We start from the raw sequence: 27,182 nt of genomic DNA, 5'->3' as shown, positions 1-27,182 counted from the left end.
CATCTTGCCCAGCCCCCACCCCTTTGCAGCCTGGGCCTCTCCAGCACCGCTTAGTCTCCCCTTCCCTTGGCTGTCTGCCACGCCCACACCACTGTCTCCCACCAGCAGAGCAAGGTGGAGAAGGCGTCATCATTCATCAGGGCACGTCCCAAGCAGAGGACTCACAGACCCTGTGTTTGGGATCCAGAGCGCTCTGAGTTTGCAGTCTGCTCAGACGTGGGGACAGATGGCTGGACAGTGGACAGCTGGGCAGGGAGGGTAGGCAGCTTGGCAGGATGGAAATAGCAGTGAACTAAGCATTGGGAGTCCTGGGCTCAGAGCCTATCTGTTCCACGAGTTAGCTGCATGCATCAGTCTGAGCACTGTGGTTGCCAGCAACAGAAACTGACAAACTTACGCAGGAAAGCTGCTTGTTAGAAAGCTTCGGGGTGTGACACAGGATGACAGGTAACTGATCTCTGGTCTTGGGCCCTCCCTGCGGCAGGGGACCGGCAGAGCACCTGCAGAAGAGAGAGGCAACTCCTGATAGGGAATCGGGATTTTTAATTGCCTGAAAACAATTGTTCACACCCTTTGTGACCTGAGGCATGTACTGAATCTCCCTTGCCTTGGTTTCCCTTTGGGGGTATCCTAAAGGTGGCCTCTCTCCTGCATTCACATCTCGTGTGCTTTGTCCAGAGAAAACTTTCTGCCCTGGCTGCAGATAGTGATGAGGAGGTGACTGAGCGCCTATGTGCTTCCCTGCTACAGCCCTGGGAAGGAGGGTGAGGTCTCTCCACCTGCCGGCTCTAAAGCACGTGGCTCATTTGCAGGAGGCGGTCAGCCTGGTTCTCCATGAAGCAAGCATGTTCTCTGCCCCTGCGCACCGCAGTGCTGATGAGAACCTGGGTGGCATTCTGGGTCCCTTTCTGGCCACGGCGTGGCCGTCTTCTCCAGGTTGGGAAGCTCCTGGCCAGGTTCTGCCCACCCAGAACCCTCAAAACCACTACCCCTAAGACCCTGCCACTGCCCTCCATCTGTCCTTTAACATGTACATCAACAGGCTTGGGCCCTGAACACCTGGGTTGCAGGGATGGCTGATGGGGTGAGTGTGCTCTCAAGTCAGTGCTCGAGAGGCAGGTGCACAAACAGCTAACTATAGCAGCAGAACAAAGTCAGAGGCAGAGAGGAGTAAGAGCCAGTGTGGGCCGGGAGCAGAGATCGGAGAGCTTGATTCTTCCCCGGAGATCAGGAGGTGCTTCATGAAAGAGGCGATGGGGAGAATTAGTAAAATTTGACAGGAGGGGGAAAGAAACATCAGGCTAAGGTAATAGCATGAACAGAGGCCTGGAAGTCGGAATGGGCAGGTTTGGTCCTGAGGACATGGCCGTGTAGTGGGATTCAAGCTTTGGGAGGTGGTGGAGACTCCGTTTGGACACTTTGGGGTGTCTAGAGCCTAGAGCCATTGTCCCCAACCTTCTTGGCACCAGAGATCAGTTTCATGGAAGACAATTTCTCCACGGATGGGGGTCGGGGATGGTGTTGGGATGATTCAAGCACATTACGTTTATTGTGCACTTTATTTCTAGTTATTCTTTATTTCTATGTATTCTTTATTACATCCGCTTCACCTCAGACCATCAGGCGTTAGATCCCAAATGTTGGAGACCCCTGCTCTAGCGAGCCCTGGGAGCCCCAGAAGCAGGAATCCCAAGGTAGAGGGCATATCTGCCTGGGCTTGGGTCAGGAGGTTCCTAGGGGCTCAGCCTCCCACCCAGAGAAGCTGGCTTCAGCATCCCAGCTCCTCCTCACCCACCTGGGAGGAGAGTGCAGACTCCTCTGCCTCCCTCCCCAAACCCGTCAGCTATCTTTCTGCGTGCATCCTGGGCAAAGCTGACACCCACTCCAGGATGTCTCCTAAGAGCACCCATGCATCCACCGTCCCACCCTCCAGGCAGAGGTGATGTGCCCACAGTCCGTCCCAGGCAGGCCTCTGTTAGCACTCTTCACGCAGTCCCTAATGTCACCTGGTCTGTCTCCCCCATCAGCTCCTGGAAGACAAGGTGGGCTGGTCCGGGCTGAGTCTCCAGCAGCCCGCCAGATGCACCAGCACCTTCAAACATGAATGGACGAATGACACTGATGACATTTAAGGTTCCAGGAGCCTAGGGTCTAAACCACCTTATTTCGTAGATGAAGCCTCAGGGGTCCAGAGTGAAAGAGGATTGCCCAAAGTCATAAGCAAGTAGGGAGCAGAGTTTAAAAGGTAAGTTTGGATCATAGCAGCACTATTCACAACACCCAAAAGGTGGAAGCAGTCCAGAAGTCCATCAGACGATGGATGGGTAAGATGTAGTTTGCCTGTGGAGTCGGATATTATCCAGCCATTGAAAGAAATTAAGTACTGACACATGCTAGAGCGGGGATGAACCTAGAACATGTTACGCTGAGTGAAAGGATCCAGACACAAAAGGCTACAATATTGTAAGATTCCATTTAGTTGAAATACACAGAACAGGCAAATCTGTGAGACAGGAAGAGGATAGTGGTTGCCAGAGGCTGAGGGAGGGGAGGATGGGAGGGACTCCTTAAGGGGTACAGGCTTTTCTTTGGGGGGCAATGAAACTCTTCTGGAGCTAGATGGTGGTGGTGGTGTCACAACATTATGGATGTAATAAGTACCCTGGAACTGTATGTTTTCAGTTCAGTTCAGTCGCTCAGTCGTGTCCGACTCTTTGCAATCTCATGCCAGGCCTCCCTGTCCATTACCAACTCCTAGAGTCTACCCAAACCCATGTCCATCTAGTCAGTGATACCATCCAACCATCTCATCCTCTGTCATCCCCTTCTCCTGCCCTCAATCTTTCCCAGCATCACGGTCTTTTCAAATGAGTCAGCTCTTCGCATCAGGTGGCCAAAATATTGGAGTTTCAGCTTCAACATCAGTCCTTCCAATGAACAGCCAGGACTGATATCCTTTAGGATGGACTGGTTGAATCTCCTTGCGGTCCAAGGGACTCTCAAGAGTCTTCTCCAACACCACAGTTCAAAAGCATCAATTCTTCTGTGCTCAGCTTTCTTTATAGTCCAACTCTCACATCCATACATGACCACAGGAAAAACCGTAGCTTTGGCTAGACAGACCTTTGTTGGCAAAGTAATGTCTCTGCTTTTTAATATGCTGTCTAGGCTGGTCATAACTTTCCTTCCAAGAAGTAAGCGTCTTTTAATTTCATGGCTGCAATCACCATCTGCAGCAATCTTGGAGCCCAGAAAAATAAAGTCAGCCACTGTTTCCCCATCTATTTTCCATGAAGTGATGGGACCGGATGCCATGATCTTAGTTTTCCAAATGTTGAGCTTTAAGCCAACTTTTTCACTCTCCTCTTTCACTTTCATCAAGAGGCTCTTTAGTTCTTCTTCACTTTCTGCCATAAGGCTGGTGTCATCTGCATATCTGAAGTTATTGATATTTCTTCCGGCCATCTTGATTCCAGCTTGTGCTTCCTCCAGCCCAGCATTTCTTATGATTTAAAATGGTTTAAATGATGAATTTTATGTTATGTGAATTTTACCCCAAATGTAGTTTGGGACCAAATCAGGTAACCACCAACTGGGTCTAATGTCTGTTCCTCAAATCTATGCCACTAATCACACTTCCTACAACAGACCTCCTCAGCCCAGGGATGGGGGAGCCCGTGGCACCTCTTGGTTCGAGGGAAGCCCCACCTGGGTGGCAGGATTTCTGCTCAGGTCCCTCTGCTGTGTCCTGGCCTGCATCACTTCCCCAGCCGGTTGGCCAACTACTTCCAGTTAATGCCAAATACTCTATCCATCTCGAGCCTCCGGGATGTTCTCCTGTTTCTGTTTGCACCATGAAAGAAGTCCTTTTCCTTGTGACCCCTCATCCACCTGAAAACATCCTTTAAGAACCGGCTCCTATCTTCCCCTTGCCACCCCCTCCACCCCCTCACCACAAGCTGAGCTCCCCAAGGTATCATGGGCATGCAGCCTATTAAAGCTGGTGTGGGAGCAATCGTGTTTGCCGGTGTGTCTCCCCAGAAGACTGGGGCTTGCGGGGGGAAGGGCCTGGCATGTTCGTCACTGTGTTTCTAGTTCTGCTGCCTTGCTCCCCGAAGCTGCTCAGTGAGCGCTTGGTGACTGGGGCAGTGGCTTTGGAAAGGTTCTTTCCACTCCCAGACATTCTCCATCGGTGAGGGAGGGACAGGCCGGGTGATCGCCTAGTCCCTTTTTCTCGGGGGTTCTCTGGTTTCTAAGAGTAGCAGTGAGGGGCCAGTCCAGCAAGTGGCTGCTTGTGGTCACAGGCCAGTTTTCTCCTCCTGTGTCCCCAGCCGGATAAGGGGAGAGAAGGAGCCTGCAGTAATCCACAGCAAGCCGCTATTTCTTCTCTTGGCTGGGAGGAAGGAGGACAGTGCCCAGAGACTGGGCTTCTCGAGTCAGCCTGAATGCACCAGCTCTTCCCTTTGGAAATCTAATCCAAACCCTCCCCTGAACAGCCTCGACATGCAGGTTTTGGCGAGGTTGCCTGGAGTCTTCCGACTCCAGGGCCCAGAGCAGGCTCTTGCTTCATTGTCCTCTCCAGATGAGAGGTGCTACTCTTTCTGCTTTCCTGATGATGAAATTAGTCATTTTCTAGGAAGCTTATTTATAGAGTCCGCTGCACACATGCAGGGCTGAGCTATTCTGAACACGACTTGGGGCCTGGGAGGCTTGAGGTGTGAAAGCAGCTGTGAGTCACTCATGGGTCCTGTTGCAGAGGTATCTGGATATACCTGGGTTACCTTTTTGCACTGAGCCAAGGGTCAGACCTTTGGGGCTACCCTCCAGCCAGGGCTCTCTTCAAGGTAAAGAAAGCAAAAGCTCTGGATCAGGAGGTAGAGGGTAGGTGTTCTCCATCCCCATCTGCTGGCTACCCGCTCGGCATATAACCTGGGGCCAGGCAGACCTCCCTTCTGTGCCTCCGTTTCCTCCTCTGCTAAATGAAAGGGCTTCCAGCCCCGTGTTACTGGTCTGCTGTGGACTGCAGCAGGGGAGAAGGGTTCCAAGTACCTGCACGAAGATCTGCCTTCACAAAGGCAGCTCAGATAATGGCCATGTTTGAGGGGCCTGAGGTTTTTTTCAAGAAGGTCAGGGCAACGTTCACTTATTCACTGAGTGTTTGTTTATGTATTGAACACCTTCTATGAAGCAGGCACCAAGCAAGACTCTGAAGCTACAGTGATAAATGAAACCCAAATGGTGGTCCCTGCCCTCATGTCATTTATAATCCAATGTTAGTCAAATAATGGCATAAGGTAAAATGAAATTTCAAACTTTATCAAAGGCTATGAGTAAAAACTAATGGGAATTAGACCTTGGGGGGCAGGGGGTGGGGAGCTCTCCAGGCAGGGAGAAAAGCATGTGCAAAGGCACTGTGCAGAAAAAAGCCTGCCCTGATGTAGCTAGAGTGCAGAGGTTAAACAGGAAAGGGGCATGAAATAAGGCTGGAGGGATGAATGGAGGACAGAACATTCAAGATCTGGCAAACCACATCTAAGGATTATAGTCTCTGTTTTGAGTGTAATAGGATGCCATTCAAGTATTTTTTAAAAGAAGCAAGTTATATGGTAAGTGTGAAAGAGCTGATTCTAGCTCAGGCCTCCCCTATCCAGTTGTGCAGGTTGTAAACTGCACAACCTACGAAGCCATATATATTAGAACCATACGGAGAAGGTTTCGGAGGCCAGCCTGAGTGGATGCCAGAGACCAGTTAAAAGACAGCCTCAGGAATCTAGGCAAGAGATGCTGCCCTGGACCAAGATGTAGGTGGCAGAGAGGGGGGGAAAGTGGAGAGACTTCAGAGACATTTAAAGGGCCCTGAAGATAGCACTTGTCTCTCTGCAGGAGAGCCAGGCCCTGGGGTTTGGGATTCTCAGAGATCATGCAACTGGAGTGAGGAAAGAGTAAAACAGTTGCCAGTTGAGAGCAGAAGATGTCAGAATCAAAAGGGGCATCCTTACCCCGACCTCTGTGCCCTTCACTGTTTCAGGGTTGCAGTTGGGCCTGGAGTTGGCCTCAGGACCAGTCCAAGAGGCAGGATTGCAGGGCTAGTGGGTGGAGAGGCGGCTGACCTCTTGAACCTCTTGGCAGTGCTATGCTAGCAAGGGTAGATTAAAGTTTCTTCTGGCTGCCAGTTTCAGAAATCAAATACCACCATCTTAAGCTAAAATATTGGAATTTATTGGAAGGATCAAAATCACTATAGACAGTAACTGCAGCCATGAAATTAAAAGACGCTCCTTAGAAGAATAGCTATGACAAACCTAAACAGCATATTAAAAAGCAGAGACATTACTTTGCCAACAAAGGTCCATCTAGTCAAAGCTATGGTTTTTCCAGTGGTCATGTATGGATATGAGAGCTGAACCATATAGAAGGCCGAGGGCTGAATTGATGCTTTCAAATTGTGGTGCTAGAGAAGATTCTTGAGAGTCCCTTGGACTGCGAGGAGATCCAACCAGTCAATCCTAAAGGAAATCAACCCTGAATATTCATTGGAAGGACTAATGCTGAAGCTGAAGCTCCAATACTTTTGGCCACCTGTTGAGAAGAGCTGACTCATTGGAAAAGACCCTGATGCTGGGAAGATAGAAGGCAGGAGGAGAAGGGGGCAGCAGAGGATGAGTTGGTTGGATGGCATCACCAACTCGAAGGACATGAGTTTGAGCAAGCTCTGGGAGGTGGTAAAGGACAGGGAAGCCTGGCGTGCTGCAGTCCATGGGGTCGCAAAGAGTCAGACATGACTGAGTGACTGAACAGCAATTGGAAGGATCCTGGGGCATCTGATGGTCTTAACAGGCATGTTGCTCAACAAAGGTTCACGATGGGCCAGAATGAAGCAGTTCCAAGGCCCTCAGCAGCAGATGTTTCTGGACCTTCTCTCCAGGGCACTGTGGCTACCGTGGTCCAGCCCCCAGAATACATTTGAAAAGTGCAGGGGAGAGGTTCTGATTGTCCCAGGCTGGTGGGCTTGTCCAGCCGAGAATCAGTCAGCTACTGCTGGGAGTCGAACACAAAGGGCAGGCAGAGCCCCTGGAGCCCACGCTGCGCATTAGGCCCTTCCCAAAGCAGGGGAAGCCCTCAGAGCAGAGCAGCCACCTCAGGATATGTCAGATGACTCAAACTCCCTGAAAAATGAAAGTGAAAAGGGAAAGTTGTGTCCAGCTCTCTGCGACTCCGCGAACTGTAGCCTGCCAGGTAACTCTGTCCATGGGATTCTCCAGGCAAGAATACTAGAGTGGGTCGCCATTCCCTTCTCTGGGGCATCTTCCTAACCCAGAAGATACCCAGATGACATCTTCTTTACCGTCTGAGTCACCAGGGAAGTCCACAGAAACTCCCTGGGGTCTGGCTAATCTCCAGCAAACTTTTTCCAGCTTATTGGGTAAAGGAGAAACTCTAGACCCCAGCCTAGTCCTGAAAGGAACCCTGATAAAGAAGGTTTTCTGATTTCAGAAGGAAATAGAACATTTAGAATATGCAAATACATCAAGAGCTTCTTTTTCTAGCTGTTTCTAGAGAAGAGTTTTGCATACCACTTTGTACTGCCTGAGCCACAGGAAATGTGCAGGACTTGGGGGGGTGCCAGACACCGACTGGACATCACCCAGATCCCTCTTGACCACCCATGGTTCAAACCCACAGAAACTCGGAGGCAGAATGGCACAGCAGTGCAAATGTGAGCCTGGAGTCCTAGACTGTAATTTCATACCCCGCTCTACCCAAAGGTGCTGTGTGACCTGAGGCAGGTTACTTAATTTCTCTGAGCCAAGTGGAATGATCCCTAATTCATGGGGTCCTGATGAAGACTCAGTGTGACAAAGTTTGTCAAGTGCTTTGCATGAAGTAAGCCCTCCTTCTGTGGTGGAGATATGGTGTTATTCCACGTGGAAGACACCTGCAAAACTCTGCCCCTGCCTCTCCAGCTTGACCCCTCCGTAGGTTGGTCTTTTCCTCGGATCCCCCTAATGGGACAGGGTTATTCCAAAGGACCTGGTTCAAGAAAGGAAGGCTTTTTCTCTTTGCTCAGGGTTTTGTCTTGATCCCCACTCATCAACAGCCTCACCTCCCATTTTTCATCCTGCTGCAGGAGTGAGAGAGAGAGAACCTCACTGCTGATGACTCCGAGGGAGGGGCCCTGGACATGTGCTGCAGCGAGAGGCTGCCCGGTGAGTCTTCCCAGCACCCAGGTGCTCCCAGAGCTCTGAATGGAGGCAGAGAGCCCCCAAGGACCCTGGGGCTGGAGGAGAACCTGGGTGGCTGTGAATCAGCTCGAGAAGAGTGACCCGGCTGGTCCGTAGGTCTTCATTTCAGTGAAGATTTGTTTTGCGCATCCCTAATGTCTCTCTGATACAGTTTCGAGCTGCTCTAGGCTCAGCTGGAGGGACGAGCAGGCAGCTGAAGGTGTGTGGGGAGGGTGGAGAGACGGGGGGAGAGCTAGGGAGTCCCGACTTGACTGGGACAGGACCGCTGGCCAGTGGTGTACTGGGCAGACTTCGAAAGGTAAGATGAGGAAACACAGCCTCACCGCGGCATGAATCAAGGGTAGGGGGGACGATGTGGAGAAACTCCTGACAGGGCTGGGGGGAAGCCTGGCTGTGAATGTCCAGTTATGCTGCCTGAGTCCCATTGACTGCTCTTGCGCGGAGTGTGAACCGAGACCATTACTGTCACCGCAGAGATATTACCAAGGCACTCCGGCCCACGAGGTGGCAGCCCATCCCAGTTAGAGACCAGATACCCAAGTCATGATAAACCGCCTTGGAAGGAAGGAAGGAAGGAAGGTGGGGGGAGTTTTTTGTGTGCTTTTACCTTTTATGAAAGTTTTTATTGATTTTTCCGTCCTAATAACAAATATCCATTGTAGAAATACTAGAAAATAAAGACAAGTTAAAAAAAGAAAAGAAAAATCACCCTAATCCTATCACACTGCATACATTTTCATAGCTCCTTTTCCAAAAGTGTTAGTGTTAATTACTCAGTCATGTTCGACTCTTTGCAACCCCATGGGCTAGCCCACCAGGCTCCTCTGCCCATAGGATTTTTCCAGGCAAGAGTACTGGAGTGGATTGCCATTTCCTCCTTCAGCAGACCTTCCTGACCACAGATCCATCCCAGGTTTCCTGCATTGCAGGTGAATTACTTACCACCTGAGTCACCAGGGAAGCCCCTCCCTTGCCAGACCTCTTTGTTAAGGGAAAATCAATGAATTCTAATTTTGAAGTCTCAGACCTGTTCAGTTCAGCTCAGTCGTGTCCAACTCTTCGACCCCATGGACTGCAGCACACCAGGCCTCCCTGTCCATCACCAACTCCCGGAGTTTACTCAAACTCATGTGCATCAAGTCATCCAGCCATCTCATCCCCTGTCATCCACTTCTCCTCCCGCCTTCAATCTTTCCCAGCATCAGGGTCTTTTCCAGTGAGTCGGTTCTTTGTATCAGGTGGCCAAAGTAGTGGAGTTTCAGCTTCAGCATCAGTCCTTCCAATGAACACCCAGGACTGATCTCCTTTAGGATGGACTGGTTGGATCTCCTTGCAGTCCAAGGGACTCTCAAGAGTTTTCTCCAACACCACAGTTCAGAAGCATCAGTTCTTCAGCACTCAGCTCAGACCTGTAGCTTGTCAGAAACCTCATGATTGGCAAGGAAATAGAGTATTGAGTCTTCAGCGATCCTCTTTAACAAAGACACAGAAAATAACTAGGTGTGACTCTAAAGCGATGACTGGTTTGTTTGTTTTTTTAGTTGGAGGCTAATTACTTTACAGTATTGTAGTGGTTTTTGCCATACATTGATATGAATCAGCCATGGGTTTACCTGTGTTCCCCATCCTGAACCCCACTCCCACCTCCCTCCCATCCCATCCCTCTGGGTCATCCCAGTGCACCAGCCCTGTCTCATGCATCGAACCTGGACTTGTGATCTGTTTCATGTATGATAATATACATGTTTCAGTGCTGACAGAATAGTGATGACTGTTTATGCAGTTGTTTTATTCACACCAGGAGCCAGGGCCCCAGTAACTGATGAAGCTCCTCCAGGCGCCTAATAAGCATTTGGCCCTTTGACGTAATTCATACCTTGTCCAGTAGGGGGTGCCATTGCTCAAAACACTTTGGATGGCCTGTTAAGATAGGCTAGGATGGATGCCATTGCACCAGAGTCCTTGTGGGAACCCAAAACAGCTATCTTGAGGGGAAGAATTCTCCAAAGGGCTATGGGAGCTGTCTACAAACATCTGAAAGGCTGTCTTGTGAAGGGGACAGCATATCCATTCTGTCTGTCTCAGAAAGAGGTTGTAAATCCAATACATAGAAATTTTAAAAAGAGACCTTGTTGGCCCACAGGATACAGAACTTTCTTTTTGACTGTAAAAGAAATCTGGTCCCGGAACTTGATAATTCAAGACAAAATGAGTGTTCCGTCACTCGGGGCATTCAAGTATTATCTGGATAGACACTGGAAATTTCCGCAAAGGGTGGGAGGTCGAGATGACATCACAGTCCTTTCAACTATTAAACAGTTCTGTGATTCAGATATGAGTCATAGAATTCAGAGATGATTCTACAAACAGGGATGGCCCCACTGGCTAGAAAAAAATCTACAGAAAATAGGACATAGTGTATAGGAATCCAGAGTAGCATAGTGTGGAGGAAAGAACACCGGCTCTGGCCTTAGAATCCGGCTGTTGTGTATACAAGCTGTGTGTTTATGGACAAGTCACTTAACCGTCCTCTAGTCCTTTGTTTGTGAATGGAGACAACACTATGTACATTAATCCTCACCAGAATGAAATAAATGTAATCACATGAGCAGTCATTCCACAAATGCTTGTTGAGCACCTACTGTGTGTCAGATGGGATGCTAGGAATATAGTGGACTGTGCTAGGAATAACAAACATAGTCGTTGCCCTGCTTTGAGCTGCTTCTGGAAAATAGCATGAAGCCACTGCAGAGAGGCTGCAGTAATAGGCGTGATGTGTTCCAACCCTCTTTCCCAGGCCTCCCCAAAAGCCAACAACCAGCAGAGAACGGAAGGGGAGTAGTGATCACCTCCACAGGGCCAGCACATTGCCCTCCTGGTGCCAGGCACTGTACTAAATGCTTTTACCTGTATGCCAAGGGGCAGGGACACCAGCAGGGTATGTGAGTAGTCAGCTCATTCCTAACACCGTCTACTGGGAGAGAGTATCAGATTCCACAGGTAAAGGGCTCGAACCCACAAGTCCACCCTCCACTTCAGATGCCAGTCACAAGCCCAGGTTGTCACCTGTGCTTTTTGATGACCCACTACCAATTGGAGGTTCCAACAACCCCCTCCAACTCAGGATGCAGTCACAAGTCCTGAAGGTCACCTGTACTTCTGACCTATGATTGGCTATATATCAGAGGTTCCCACAGCACACTGCCCTCGGGTCTGCTAGAATGGCTCTCAGCACTCAGAAACATTTTCAGATCCCCAGTTTATTATAAGAGGATATTAAAGGATGCAGAAGATGACCGCCCAGACCGAAGACGATGCGTCGGGAAGGGTGTCGGTTTCCCTGCTCAGAGGCCCCATCCTCTCCCAGCACCACTCTCCCCACATCCATGTAGTCACTGGCCCGGAAGCTCTCCGGCTCCTGTCCTTCTGGATGTTTCCCGAGGCTGTGTTACATAAACACGATTGATTAAATCATTGGCCATTGGTGACTGACTCCATCCCCGGCCTCTGTCTCTCGAGGTCGGGCCTGGGACTGGAAAGTTCCCGTGCTCTAATCACATGGTTCTCCTGGCTACCAGCCCCCACCCTTGGGTGGGATACACAAGGCACCTTCCCTGAAGCATTTTCAGGAACTAGAGATGCGACCAAATATTATCCCATTGCTCTTCTAGCTCAAGAAGCACCAAAGGTTTTGGAAGATATGAGTTAGAAACTGTGGATAAAGCCCAAGTATATTTGAGAAATATATATTTTTTGGTCATCTGAATGACCAATTATAAATTTCTTATGAATCATAATATCGTAACATACCTTACTCAATCCTCTATGCTGCCCTAGGAAGTTCAGTTCAGTTAAGTGGCTCAGTCATGTTCGACTCTCTGTGACCCCATGGACTGCAGCATGCCAGGCTTCCTTGTCCATCATCAACTCCCGAAGCTTGCTCAAATTCATGTCCATCAAGTCAGTGATGCCGTCCAGCCATTTCATCCTCTGTCGTCCCCTGCTCCTCCTGCCCTCAATCTCTCCCAGCATCAGGGTCTTTTCAAATGAGTCAGTTCTTCACATCAGGTGGCCCAAGTGTTGGAGCTTCAGCATCAGTCCTTCCAATGACTGATCTCCTTGAGGACTGACTGGTTGGATCTCCTTGCAGTCCAAGGGACTCTCGAGAGTCTTCCACACCACAGTTCAAAAGCATCAGTTCTTCGGCACTCAGCTTTCTTTACAGTCCAACTCTCACATCCATACATGACCACTGGAAAAACCATAGCTTTGACTAGACAGACCCTGTAGGCAAGGTAATGTCTCTGCTTTTTAATATGCTTTCTAGGTTGGTCATAGCTTTTCTTCCAAAGAGCAAGCATTTTTTAATTTCATGGCTGCAGTCACTATCTGCAGTGATTTTGGAGCCCAAGAAAATAAAGTCTGTTACTGTTTCCATTGTTTCCCTAGGAAACAATGATTGCCCTGGGAAATTAGGTATTATTTCCCTAGGAACTACAATGATTGCCCTAAGAAATCAGATGTTATTTGCTATCCCCCATCTCATAGAAGAAAGGGACTTTCCTGGTGGCTAAGATGATAAAGAATCCACCTGCAATGCAGGATACCTGGGTTCGATCCCTGGGTCCAAAAGATCCCCTGGGAAAGGGAATGGCTACCCACTCCATTATCCTTGGCTGGACAATTTCATGGACAGAGAAGCTTGGTGGGCTACAGTCCATGGGGTCGCAAAGAGTCAGACACAACTGAGCTACTAACGATTTCACTTTTCTCATAAAAGAAAGGATCAGGGTCCAGAGAAGTTAGAGAGTCTGTCCAGGTTTGTCTAGCTCATGTGTGGTAGAGGGAGGCTTCATTCCAGGCAGTTTCTTCCCGGAGCCCAGGAGCCACTGCCCCATCATCTTCTCCTGGTACCTTGTGGACGGAGGCAGAAATAACTAAGGTGCATGTGTCTCCAGGGAGGCGTTAGGAGAAGCTGGGTGACGTCACTATGCCTGTCTCCATCTGTGCTCTTCCTCTGGGAAGCCTGCCTGCCAGGGCCCAGGCAAGTTATGGGCCCCTCTAGACATCTTGGTTGATACTGAAATAACTTTTTGTCTGTTTCCTCCATGGGGCCATGAGCTCTTCGAAGGCAACTGCCTCTCTCTTCCGTCCTCCGTGGCAGCATTTATTCGCACATGTCTTCATCTGTTTACTCACCGTTCACTGACCACCTCCGTGTGCCAGGCACTCTGTAAGTCCTAGAGATTCAACAGTGAGCTGACCTGAGAAAACTCCCCCCCTCGCAGGACAGGATCGTGAACTAGCTAAGACCAGGCATTCTGAACCCAAACGTGGCTCCGCCACTGGGGTGATTATGGGCAGGCTCCTTAGCCTCTTAGTACCTTCCGTTCACAAAAACAGCAAGAATAACATTCACTCCCACGTGGAACTGTTGGAGGATGAAATGAATGAATGGAGCTCGAAGCAGTGCCTGGAATGTAGCGAGTATTGCATAAACATTTGTGGGACTTCCCTGGTGATCCAGTGGCTAAGAGTCCAGGCTCTCAATGCAGGGGTCCAGGTTCGATCCCCGGTCAGGGAACTATGTCCCACATGCCGAAACTAAAAAAGATTGCACGTGCTGCAGTAAGAACTGAAGACCCTTTGTGTTGCAGCTAAGACCTGGCACAACCAAATAAATGTTAAAAAAAAAAAATACATAGGCATTGCTATTAAGGAAAAGATAGACAATAAATAAGGGGAATATATAGCAGGGCAGATGGTGATAGTGCTATGGAGAATTTAAAGCCGAGAAAGGAGGGGTTGGAAAGGACTGGGACTCGGGAGGTGGGGTGGGATGGGGCTTGGCATTATGAATAGGGTAGCCCTGAAACCTGATAAGGAGTAGACTTCCACAGTTTTCATCAGCCAGAACCACTGACCTAAGCCTCCACTTGGACCTAAAAGGAGATGGAGATATACAGGCCCAGAGACTTGGGACGTTGGGCCTTTAGAATGAGCCCACGGGCATGGCAAGCAGTTGCATAACGATGGTGTAAAAATACAGCCCTTGAGTAATCTCTCCCCCTCCCAGCTGTCTTCCCCACTGGGCAAGACTAAGAGGCAAGGCAGAGTGAGGACCAGCCATGCCTGGGTGACTCACTCATTCCTACACGCACTGCCAGGCAGGGGCAACACGGCCAACATTCCTGGGGCCGCGGTCATCCTGAGCTGGCGCCAAGCAGGTCATCCAGTCCTCCCAGACTGAGATTTCTGGGTGAAAACATCATCAGGCATCGCCAACACCTGCAGGCAGCCCACAGCTGCCCCTAGGACAGGCACACTCGCTCGCATGCCCGGAGGCGTTCCACGCAGGCGCACACGTGCTCGTGTTTGCTCACTTGTCACAGCCTCATGCTCATGTATTCACGTGCACGTCATACCCACACTCAGTCCCCTGGGCACACGCAGCCCCCACACCTGCGAGTTTTCTTCCTCTTGCACACCCAGGACCTCTCAGCTCCACCGCCCTGTCATCCAGCGCTTTCCACTAGAGATGAGCTTAGAGGCGGACACACTTGCTTTTCACTGTTTCCTCTTTAGGGCTCTTTCTTTCCTGAAGCCACGCCCCCTTCTCCTGCCCGTGCAGATAAGCAGGCTTGTTCCTTCCCGCTGCTTCTCCACCCTGTCCCCAGCCCTCACTGCATGCAGTTCCTACGTGCTCTGGTGGACAAGGGCGTGCACACACTCCCCTTTGTGCACATGCGCACATAGGTTTTTTCCCAGCGTGCACACACTCTTTTCCACATGCTCACCCTCCTCTTGTACGTCCCCTTTGCCTGCTCACTTCCTTGCTCATTTACTTGCTCACAGTCACCCAAACACATTTATACATGCAAACTCACACTCCCCAACCCCCCTTCTGTGTGTAGGTGTTCACATTTGAGAAGAACAAGGCAAGCCTGCTGATGCTGGGGCCTCGGCTCCTGCCGAACAGCACGAGTGCAGGCCTGGCCTGGGACCAGCAGCTTCCTCAGGGGTGTGGGGCAGAGGAAGGAGGTGAATAGGATGACAGCAGGGGCTTCCTTTGCTTCCCTGGTGCCTCAGTGGTAAAGGATCTGCCTGCCGATGCAGGAGACACAGGTTCGATCCCTGATCCCAGAGGAGCGCTCATGCCACAGAGCAGCTAAGCCCATACTCAACAACCATTAAGCCTGCACTCTAGACCTGGGGAGCTGCAGCTACTGAGTCCAAGCACCCTGGGGCCCGTGCTCCACAACAAGAGAAGCCGCTGCAGTAAGAAGCCCACACACCGCCACTGGAGGGTAGGTCCCTTCCTAACACAGCTAGAGAAAAGCCCACGCGGCAACAGAAACCCAGCGCAGCGAAAAATAAACAAAGATAAAATTATTTTTTTAAAAAGACAACAGTAGGTGCTGATGATGGCATGATGTCACCGTGTGTTGTTCACAGCACCTCCAGCAGGCAGCTGCATGGGCAGGCCTGTTCCTGACGTTGGCAGGGACCAAGGTCAGACTGCAGGTGGGGCGCCACCCCCTGCCCAGTCCTGCACGGTGAGGGCTCTTGTGTGCATGCATAGGGGCACGTCAGTCTGTGCGTGCAAGCATGGGCCACACTCCACCCTGCCAGCTGACCCTCGGTCACCCTTCAGACCTAAAGATACCCTTGTGGAAGGCCGTGTCTCCCCTCAGAAGGGTGTTCCTGCCTTCCTGAAGGCTTCAGGCCATTTGGACAGAGGGTCCTGGAGTCCTCACCGCCAGAGCATGGCCTGAAAAGAGGGGCATGTACACATATCCTGGGCCCAGAGGACCTCTCGTCTCCTGGGGAGTGGGATGGCCAGAGGGAGGGAGTGCGGGCCCCTGCTCAGCCTGGCAGTCTGGGCTGACCCAACCCCAGGGATTTTCTTCTTTTTTAGCTGTGCTGGGTCTTCGTTGCTGTGTGGTCTTTTCTCTGGTTGCAGCAAGTGGCAGCTACTCTCTGGCTGTGGCTTCATTGCAGTAGCTTCTCCTGTTGTGGTCCAGGGGCTCTAGGGCCCTCGGGCTTCAGCAGCTGTGGCACGTGGGCTCAGTAGGTGCAGCTCCCGGGCTCTAGAGCGCAGGCTCAGTAGTTGTGGCGCACAGGCTTAGTTGCTCTGTGGCACATGGGATCTTCCTGAACCAGGGATCAAACCCATGTCTCTTGCATTGGCAGGCTGATTCCTTACCACTGGACCTCCAGGGAAGCCCCAACCCCAAGGATCTTAACAGGAGTTGGTTAATCCTGCAGGGGCATCTATGGAGACAGAATCTCCCTCCAGAAAGCCAATGAAATTACTTACAGCATGTTGGTGAACCAGTTCAGACAAAGAGAAACTCGGGGGTCCTAGGCAGTCAGCTCTGTTTGACTAAGTCTATGCCTCGTGGCGGAGTCCTCTCTCTGCAACTCTCCCAGTTCCAGGACGCGGCCAGCTTGAAGCGTCCTCTGCTTTCGTTCATTCTTTCCACACTGGCCCTTGGCCCCACTTCCAGCTCAGCTGGTTTTGTCTAGACCTGGGAGAGGAAAGGGTGATGATAGCTTTAGGTACTGTCAGGCACACTCCCCTGTGTGCGGCCTGGTTATCTTCAGAGATCCTCACAAGGCCCCTCTGGTTTCACTCACGTGTTTCTCTTTTGCCTCCCACCACCCTGTCCCTTCTCCTCATAGTTAACGTGCTCCAATGTATCATGTGCATTTTGTTCGTTTGTTTCTATGTGCTCTTATAGAACAGGGGGCAATGTTTTGTGCCTGTGTGTCTATTTTAAATTTGTGTCTGCTGCATTCAATCTCATTCTTCTCGTCAGCAGCCCTGTTTCTGAGATCCTTCCACCGTGCCATCTGTCCTCTGACCCTTTGCTCCCGAGGCTTGCAGTGTATTCCCCCGTGTGTCTCTGGACCTGCACATGGCCTACCAGCTCCCCCAAGTGATGGGCATGTAGATGCCCCCCTCCTCCCACCCCACCACAGGTAGCACAGGACGGAACTTTGGCTCGTGTGTTTCCTGGGACTGTGTAAGGCTTTTTTTTTTTTTGAACGGACGCACTCATTTCCAGAGTTTTCTACCTCCCAGATTGGTTCCAGCAGAAAATCGGAAAGAAACTGGAACACAGAAAACCAGGAAGAAGTGGTGTGGGTGGAGATGGGGAGACACACAGGAGCAAGCTGGGCCATTATTGATGGCCATGGCGGGGATCTGGGTCCTTATCCCAAGAACAAGGGGAAGCCATTGAAAAAACTACAGCAAAGGCTCAGATTTGTTTGCCGTTTTGTTTTTTGTTTTTTTTTTTAAGGAAGCAGTGGATCTTTAGTGCTAGAAGGACCCTTAGAGACCTCTAGGCACACTCTGAATTTACAGTAGCCTCTGAGGCCCACAGAGGCCATGAGATGCCCAGGGTCACAGAGCCCACTGTGACTAGTTAACAGAGCCAGAACTGCTACCCAGGCGCCCCCGCCACTTGGGCAGTGTTGTGAGTCTCCCTGGTTGCTGAGGGCTATCTGAAGGCAGCAGCCTCTGCTGGGCTGGGGTTTGTCAGCATATCTGTCCCTGGACGGGAGAGGCAGGATCTTGGGTCGACCTTGCTCACCCCCTACCCCCTGGACTTTCTAAGACCTCTGAGGGCACTTACCAGGATCCACCCTCCTGCTTCCAGGGAGGGAGGCCCCAGACTATCAGACACCCACAGACGGCCCTGCGAAACATCCCTTGCTGGCTCAGTGAGTGAGAACCAAAACAGAGGGTTAAAGACATGCACGCCAATCCTGGTTCTGCCTTTTCCTCTGTAGACCTCAGTTTCTTCATCTGTGAAGTGGGAGCGTGGAGCAAGAGGCTCTCCCAAGTCTGTCCCCGCCTCACTCCATGTTGGTGCTTTAGTCTCAGGCACTTGGAACCTCTGGTCCCACCTCCCACGGCCTCTCCTTCTGTTCTTTTAGTTCTCACCATGGGCTCGAGGGAGGAAGGCACTGCCCCCTCAGAGTTTCATTGACCCTTTTCACGCTTGTACTTCTGGGGCTCTGCTCCAGAGAGGCACAAAGAACCAAGCCTTTGTTTGCAGCAACAAAGCTGTTTGCAATTTCAGATAGAACCATTTTATTATATGCCATCCAAAGAGTACTTGAGTTGGCTTTTGTTTTGGAAGCTTGTTAGCATTTCAGATTTAATTAACTGACAGAGACAAAGCTTCCCCACTTCCGCCACCCCCAGCCTATGTCCACTCTATCCACCAACCCCAGGTGCCCGCCAGCAGCCTCAAAACCCATGCCCACGTAAGATGTGGGGCCCCCACTGTCCTCCTGAGGGGCTCACCTGGCAGATGAAAGGAAACTCCTGCTGCCTGCCCCTCGTGCTTCCCTCCTGTCTTCCCCTTCCTGTCTAAATTCTGCTGCTGTTTACTGAGTGTTCACTATGTGCCAGGGACCAGGCGAAGCACTGAGCATTTTTTTTTTTTTACCTGATGGCATCCTCAGACCCCAGCTAGTAGGACTTAGTAAATCTGTTGTCCAGAGGTGAGATTGAGTTGCTTTCCCAGGGCCACACAGGTCGTCAGTGGCACCATCGGGCTTCAAACCTAAGTCTGGGTGATTCCAGAGCTTTTGTTGGAAGTCCCCACAGAACGAGCTTCCTGTCCAGAAACAAGCCTCTTCTAGAGACTTCAGGGGCTGCAGTCCTGACTGGGCGGGGCCAGGTCCGAGAGCTGGTTCTTGTTACAGGCGTACTGCCCTTGACTGCACTTCGCTTTATCCAGCTTCAGAGACAACTGCGTTTTTCACGAATTGAAGTTTTGTGGTAACCCTGCATTAAGCAAGTCTGTCAGTGCCATTTCTACAGCAGCATTTTTTTTTAAGTTGTACATAGTTTTTTTTTAAGATATAATGCTACTGCACACTTAATAGACTTTCAGTTCAGTTCAGTTGCTCAATCGTGTCCAACTCTTTGCGACCCCATGAATCACAGCACTCCAGGCCTCCCTGTCCATCACCAACTCCCGGAGTTCACTCAGATTCACATCCATCGAGTCAGTGATGCCATCCAGCCATCTCATCCTCTGTTGTCCCTCCCAGCATCAAAGTCTTTTCCAATGAGTCAGAGTATAAATGTAATTTTGTATGCATTGGGAAACCAAATAATTAGTGTGACTTGCTTTATTGCGCTGTTTGCTTTATTGCAGTGGCCTGGAACTGAACCCATAGTGTCTCTGAGATACTTGGAAATCTACTTCCCAAGAGCAGCCACACGTTGGTCCTATTCTCATCTCTTGACAGGCCCCCTTCCCCTAGCACAGCCTCCTCGGGGGTCTGCAAACAGCACTCAGCCTCCTGCCCCTCTAGCCTCTACTCCCTTCCTCCCCACAGTGAGGTAGGAGCAGCAATCCTATAAACTAGTGTCCATGTCTATGGGTGGGGTTTCAGACACAGTGATGGGCTGTGGCGCCAAGCACCATTTCCCATGGGGACGAGGCCATACTTGGGAACGCATGGCGGGTCAGGCATGCATTCTTAAGAATGCCCAGGTAAGGAGAGCAGATCACCAGAGCTAGTCTCATCTGATGGGTTGGTTGGTGGTATGGGCTCTGGCTGCAAGCTGCCTGGTTTCTGGTCTTAACTTCTGCCCATTATTAGCTGACCTCAGCCAAGTGACTTAGCGCCCATGTGCCTCAGTTTCCTCATCTGTAAAATGGGAGTGAGAGCAGTACCTCCTAGGACTGTTGAAAATTAAATGAGTTAATATATATGAAGCACTTAGAGCAGTGCCCACACGTGGTGAGCACTCGGTAGGCGTTAGCCCTCAGTGGTCCTGGCTCTGCCTGCGGCTGGCTGCTGACCTACGGCAAGCCTCTTTCCCCCTTGGCCTCAGTTTCCCTGTTTGAGAAAGCAGCGGACTAGACCAGATGCCCCTCAGGGCCAGTCAGAGTCTGCCCGTCAGTGGTTCTAGAAGCCCTGGCAGGGCTAAGCGTGGTGTTCTGCTGGTCAGCAGCCCTGTGACTGTGTCGGCATGGTGGGGAGGTCCCTCCTGGCCACATTTGGGAAGGGAAGAAAAGCTGAATGGGCCAGGAGCTCCCTCCTCATGTCAACAGGAACAGGCTGAGCCAGCCTCCAGCTCCAGTCCTGGTGGATGGCAGCTGGCAGCTCCAAGGATGAGTCACCAGCAGGAGCAGCCATGGGTTCTTGGGCTCGGGTGTTACCAGCGCCAGGGCACACCCTGGCTGCAGAGTTTGGTAGTGGGACCTGGGTGCCAGGTGACAGGAGAGGGGTCACAGTGTTTCCATTTGCCAACTAAACTCTCAAGGCCTTTTGCCTGCATGCTCTACCCAGAGCCCCTAGAGCTTTGGCCCAGGGTACAGAGCCCCTGCCTTCCCGTGTACCTCCCTTTCATATGATGCAGGCTTTGGGGAGCCATCAGCCAGGATCAGGCACAAAAGCTGCACCACCACCCCCATGCTGCTGGTTAGAGTTCAAGGGTCCCCCAGACACAGGGACTCCTTCCTTGCCTCCCGGGTTCTCACCGTCTCCCTGCCTTTGCCGTAGTGGCCCTTTCCTGAGAAGCAGTTTGGGAAAGCAGAAAGATCACTGGATATCAGGAAGGCCAGGGTTTGCCTCTTGGGTCTGCCTGTACTTGGGCAAGCCACTTCAGCTCACTCAGCCTGATTTCCATGCCTGAAAAATCCCCTTCACCCGATGCAGGAGGCAAGCCGGTGAGGAGCCGGGTGTTCCGTCGCTGTCAGCAAGCTGCCTCTGAGTCAGGGCTCCGTGCATGACAGAGGAGCTACCTCGCTGTGAACTACTGAAAAGCCAGTCCTTGACACAAGCACCCGCCTCTCACCGGCAGAACGGGGTTGATGATGCTAATGCCTACCCCCCACCCCGGGGTAGGGGGCGGCTGCCAAGAGAAGCAAAAGGAGCTGCGTGCACACAGGCACTCCGGAAGCTGCATGGGGCCTGCCCAGAGAGCTGGCACTCTCATTGCAGAGCAGGACAGTGAGTGAAGGATGGACAGAGTGAGGAGAAGGATCCATGTGATCTCTAAGAGCAAAACCCAAAGAACAAAGTGGCCCAAGACCTCAGTGGTTCATGTGGGCAGGCACTGTGTTGCTCACTGCTGTATGTGGTGTGCTGAGTCGCTCAGTTGTGTCCGACTCTTTGCAGCCCCATGGACTGTAGCCCGCCAGGCACCTCTGCCCATGGGAATTCTCCAGGCAAGAATACTGGGGTGGGTGGCCAAGCCCTCCTCCAGGGGATCTTCGCAACACAGGGATCAAACCCAGGTCTCATGCATTGCAGGCAGATTCTTGACCATCTGAGCCACCAGGGAAGCCCATTCACTGCTCTGTATGTATCCACAAAACCTAGTCCAGTGCTTGGCACAGCATATAATTGGTGCTCAACGTGTGTTGAACTCACACATGAATGAGCAGAGACTAAAATCAGCCCAGTTCTCTGCCTCCCAACTTCTGCCACCTGATCACAGACCTTCGCTCCCCATCCCGGAGATCTGAGGCTCTTAACCTGAGGTCCATGGATCCCCTCCAGAACTGTATACAGAACTGAGGGGGTGTGTGTCTGTGTGTGTGTGCAGGCATCTTCCTGAGTGAAGACATGTTAGATTTCTGTCCAGGAAAAGTTTTAAATAAGCCCGGCCCTGAAAGGTACATCGCTCAGTTGGATTCACCTGGACTCCAGGACTGCCAGGTACTCTGTGAGTTAAAAAAAAAAAAAGACCAGCCTCCACCCTTGTCTCTGAAAGGTACATGCAGGACCCTTCAAACCTACAGTTTTTCCTTCCACCCCCATATGGTGCCAGGCAATTAACCTGCCATCTTTCATATGCACAAGTGATGATGGAGCATCGTCCGGGGACCAGTGTTCTGAGTGGCTGCGCTCCTGTTGGGTGGGTCTCACAGAGCCTTGCACTCCCTGTCCATCTCTCCAGTCCCCCCACTTGCATTTAGATGTGACAGGTGAGCGTCAGGGCCCTGGACCCAGGAATACTAATCAGGCCTTGTAATATCTGAACTCAAAACGGTACCCTCCTTTTAAAAATACTTTTCCTCATTACAAATATTAATAAATATATATGTATATACATATATATTTATCTCTTTATGTATGTGCCTATTATTATAGGAAATTTAGAGTAAGTAACAGTGAAAAATATCACTCTGTTCTCACCATCCTCCAAAAACTATTGTTACTACCCTACTTCTGTTCTTCCCATGTACCGTGTATGAGGTTCATTGAGCACTTACTATGTGCCCAGCGTCCACTGTGCTTCATGCTCTCTGAGCACCACTTGAGTTAATCCGTCATCTTTTTGTTGTTGTTGTTTAATTATACCTGCAATGGGTCTTCATTGCATGAATTTCTCTAGTTGTGGCACACGGGCTTAGTTTCCCCAAAGCATATGTGATCTTAGTTCCCCAACCAGAGATCAAAGCCTTGTCCCCTGCATTGGAAGGCAGATTCTCAACCACTGAACCACCAGGGAAGTCCCCAACCTCCCTTCATTCATCGGGGATTCTCCACCTTTTTATATGCATGTTTATACTTAGTTTTTGAGGCCAAGCAGAATTTCTTCCCCTGTTATTAAATATTCATCTTCGGAGTCATTTTTAACGGCAGCATGATGATGTTTTATTGCAGGCAGGTTCCAGCTTCTCAGACTGGGGTGCATGTACCCCTGAGGGCAAAGCCACAGGATAAATGTAGAACATTTTCCTGAAGCATAAATTTGATTCCAAGCTTTGGGAGGGGAAAAAAACATTAAGATCAAAACAAGCACAGATATGCTACAGAATAGAATAAAGAACGCCCATGAATTTTAAAACAAAGCAGCAAAGTCTGGGTCATGTGACTTGCAGTTTTCCCCCAAAGACCCATGGTCCCCTCCGCTCTGAAGATGGGAGAAACATCTGAGAAACTCTGAGCTCGCCCTCTTCTTACAATTAAGGGAACTGAGACCCAGGAAGGAGAACGGATTGCCCAGGGTCCAGTGTGAGTGTCACAAGTCAAACCCGGTAGCCTCTGAGCTGTACCTGTCCCACCCATCCGTGTTTGCACTCACGTATCAACCACTGTTTCTGAGGGTGTGGGTGGAAAGCTTGCAGCTTGAGTAACTGACCTTCAGCTTATCAGTTGTGGAAACTTTCGACTTCTATGTGATCCATCTCTTAACAGCGGCCTTTCCTTTTTTCACCTTGCTGGCCAGAATCTGAGGTGTCTGCTCATGTGGTTAGTAACAGTAGCCTCCCAGGGCAAAGGCAGAGGCCCCTAGGCTCCACCAGCACTTAGCTTTTTCACTTAGTGTGCTGTATGGTAAATACGGATCCACAGGTCTGTTTGACCCAGCTGACCTGAGCCTTTAAAGGCAGGAGTTACGTTTGGTCATTATTATCTGATGTGTCTTGAGCACTTAGTGCTAAGTTTGATGTTTCATCCATAGGATCGACTGTCGTCATCACAGCTTTTCTTTGCTTTAAATTTATTTATGTATTCATTTATTTATTTGGTTGCGTCAGGTTCTAGTTGCTGCACATTGGCTGTCCAGTTGTGGTGTACAGGCTTGCTAGTTGCAGTGTGCAGGCTTCAAGGCATGTGGTCTCTTAGTTTCTGTACCAAGCATTGAACCCACATCCCCTGCATTGCAAGACAGACTCTCAACCATTGAACCACCAGGGAAGTTCCCATCACAACTTTTCAAATGTACCATCATCCTTGTCTATCACTTGTCCATCCTCATTCACTCACCACAGAAATATTTATTGTAGACCTACATGCTAGCACTGATGCTATATGCTGTGGACAATCATGATGACCATAACTGCTCTTCCCGTCATGGAACTTACAGAGAACTGGCAAAGATGATATATTCAACAAATAATTTGGACACACTGTAGGGAGTGTAATGTAGTTCAAGGGCCTGTCCAGTTTCAGTTCAGTCACTCAGTCATGTCCAACTCTGCGACCCCATGGACTGCAGCACGCCAGGCCTCCCTGTCCATCACCAACTCCCGGAGCTTTCTCAAATTCATGTCCATCGAGTTGGTGATGCCATCCAACCATCTCATCCTCTGTCGTCCCCTTCTCCTCCCACCTTCAATCTTTCCCAATATCAGGGTCTTTTCCAGTGAGTCAATTCTTTGCATCAGATGGTCAAAGTATTGGAGTCTCAGCTTCAGCATCAGTCCTTCCAATGAATATTCAGGGCTGATTTCCTTTAGGATGGACTGGTTGGATCTCCTTGCAGTCCAAGAGACTCTCAAGAGTCTTTTCCAACACCACAGTTCAAAAGCATCAATTCTTCAGCACTCAGCTTTTTTTATGGTCCAGCTCTCACATCCATACATGACTACTGGAAAAACCATAGCCTTGACTAGATGGGCATTTGTTGGCAAAGTAACATCTTTGTTTTTTAATATGCTGTCTAGATTGGTCATAGTTTTTCTTCCAAAGAGCAAGCATCTTTTAATTTCATGGCTGCTGTCACCATCTGCAGTGATTTTGGAGCCCCCCAAAAATAAATTATCTCACTGTTTCCATTGTTTCCCCATCTGTTTGCCATGAAGTGATGAGACTAGTTGCCATGATCTTAGTTTTTTGACTGTTGAGTTTTAAGCCAGCTTTTTCACTCTCCTCTTTCACTTTCATCAAGAGGCTCTTTATTGCTTTGATTTCTTTCATAAGGATGGTATATGAGGTTATTTTTATTTCTTCCTGCAATCTTGATTCCAGCTTGTGGTTCATCCAGCCTGGCATTTCACATGATGTACTCTGCATATAAGTTAAATAAGCAGGGTGACAATATACAGATTTGACATTACTCCTTTCCCAATTTGGAACCAGTCTGTTGTTCCCTGGTTCTAACTGTTGCTTCTTGACCTGCATACAGATTTCTTAGTTGACAGGTAAGGTCGTCTGGTATTCCCATCTCTTGGAGAATTTTCCACAGTTTGTTGTGATCTACACAGTCAAAGACTTTGGTGTAATCAATAAAGCAGAAGTAGATGTTTTTCTGGAATTCTCTTGCTTTTTTGACCATCCAACAGATGTTGACAATTTAATCTCTGGTTCCTTGCCTTCTCTAAATCCAGATTGAACATCTGGAAGTTCACAATTCACATACTATAGCTAATTCTTCTTAACTACAATCAATCAATAGATATTAGAAACCTATTATTTGTTTTAGTTCTATACTAGGTACTATACTAACATTATAAATTTGAACACATAAAAACCATTACGTATTATTGCACTGGAGAAGGGCATGGTGAACCACTTCAGTATTCTTGCCTTGAGAACCTCATGAACAGTATGGAAAGGCAAAAATATATGAAGATGAACTCCCCAGGTTGGTATGCTCTTCTCCAATATGCTACTGGAGAAGAGTGGAGAAATAACTCCAGAAAGAATGAAGAGACAGAACCAAAGCAAAAACATCGCCCAGTGTGGATATGCCTGGTGATGGAAGTAAAATGTAATGCTATAAAAAATAGTATTGCATAGGAACCTGGAATGTTTGGTCCATGAATCAAGGTAAATTAGAAGTGGTCAAACAGGAGATGGCAAAAGTGAACATCAACATTTTAGGAATCAGTGAACTAAAATGGACTGGAACGGGCGAATTTAATTCAGATGACCATTATATCTACTACTGTGGCCAAGAGTCCCTTAGAAGAAATGGAGTAGCCCTCATAGTCAACAAAAGAGTCTGAAATGCAGTACTTGGGTGCAGTCTCAAAAATAACAGGATAATCTCTGTTCATTTCCAAGGCAAACTATTCAATATCACAGTAATCCTAGTCTATACCCCAACCAGTAACACCGAAAAAGCCAAAGTTTGAACATTTCTGTGAAGACCTACAAGACCTTCTAGAACTAATACCCAAAAAGGATGTCATTTTCATCATAGGGGACTGGAATGCAAAAGTAGGAATTCAAGAGCTACCTGGAGTAACAGACATATTTGCCCTTGAAGTACAAAATAAAACAGGGCAAAGGCCAACAGAGTTTTGCCAAGAGAATGCCCTGGTCATAGCAAACACCCTCTTCCAACAACACAAAATTCTGCACATGGACATCACCAGATGGTCAATACCGCAATCAAATTGATTATATTCTTTGCAGCCAAAGATGGAGAAACATTATACAGTCAGCAAAAACAAGACCAGGAACTGACTGGCTCAGATCATGAACTCCTTATTGCCAAATTCTGACTTAAATTGAAGAAAGTAGGGAAACCCGCTAGACCATTCAGGTATGACCTAAATCAAATCCCTGTCCAGGTGGCCTAGTTCAAACCCACCACTTATGAGCCTCTCTGCACCTCATCTTCCTCTTCTGTAAAATGAGGATCACAGGAGTGCCAACTTCATAGGGTACCATGAAGAGTGAATAGATTAACATGCGCAAAGCACTCAGAGCAGGCCTATGTTCCAAGTGTATTATTTTGCGGGCCGTATGAAGGAGAGACGTGGGTTGCCAGGTGTGTATGACGGGGAGGACCTGCTTTAGGAGACAAATGATGGAGTTCTACAGGATGAGTAGGAGTTAACTTGGCAAAGTGTTTTGGAGGCAGGTGAGGGGAGCAGGATGTTGGAGGGATGATCCTGGCAGAGAGGACAGGATATTCAGAACACAGTGGGTAGGCTCTTTCCCTGGGAAGAGGGAAATACTGGCACAGAAGTTCAGGCATCTCCAGGACCCAGCGCTCTGCTCCACACTGTTGATCCAGGCAGTGGGAGAGGCTCAGTAAGTATTTGTCATGTAAGCAATCGAGCATGCAGACATGGTGTCTTGGCTATGAATACTCCAAGTCCCCCATCCAGAAAAGGAGTCTATTGTCCCATATACATAATATGTGAACTGTCCCAACCCCTCACTGTCAAGCTATACACATCTGTTTTGCTGGTCTCTCTCTCTCTCTTTTTTTTC

At 49.6% G+C, this 27,182-nt stretch overlaps 1 protein-coding gene across 1 annotated transcript in view; it reads left to right on the top strand.

Annotated features, from left to right (window-relative positions):
- The first annotated feature begins 7,910 nt into the window (after positions 1–7,910).
- Positions 7,911–27,182, top strand: part of PTPN5 (protein tyrosine phosphatase non-receptor type 5) — a 33,015-nt gene continuing 13,743 nt past the window's right edge. Inside the window, exons 1-2 of the mRNA XM_068977358.1 lie at positions 7,911–7,976; positions 8,138–8,207. Coding sequence (XP_068833459.1) covers positions 7,911–7,976; positions 8,138–8,207 — 136 coding nt within the window. The remainder of the gene's footprint in view (positions 7,977–8,137; positions 8,208–27,182) is intronic.

Source organism: Capricornis sumatraensis, chromosome 8 (genome assembly GCF_032405125.1).
Source record: "Capricornis sumatraensis isolate serow.1 chromosome 8, serow.2, whole genome shotgun sequence".
NCBI lineage: Eukaryota > Metazoa > Chordata > Mammalia > Artiodactyla > Bovidae > Capricornis > Capricornis sumatraensis.
This window is presented reverse-complemented; position numbering and strand designations above follow the sequence as displayed.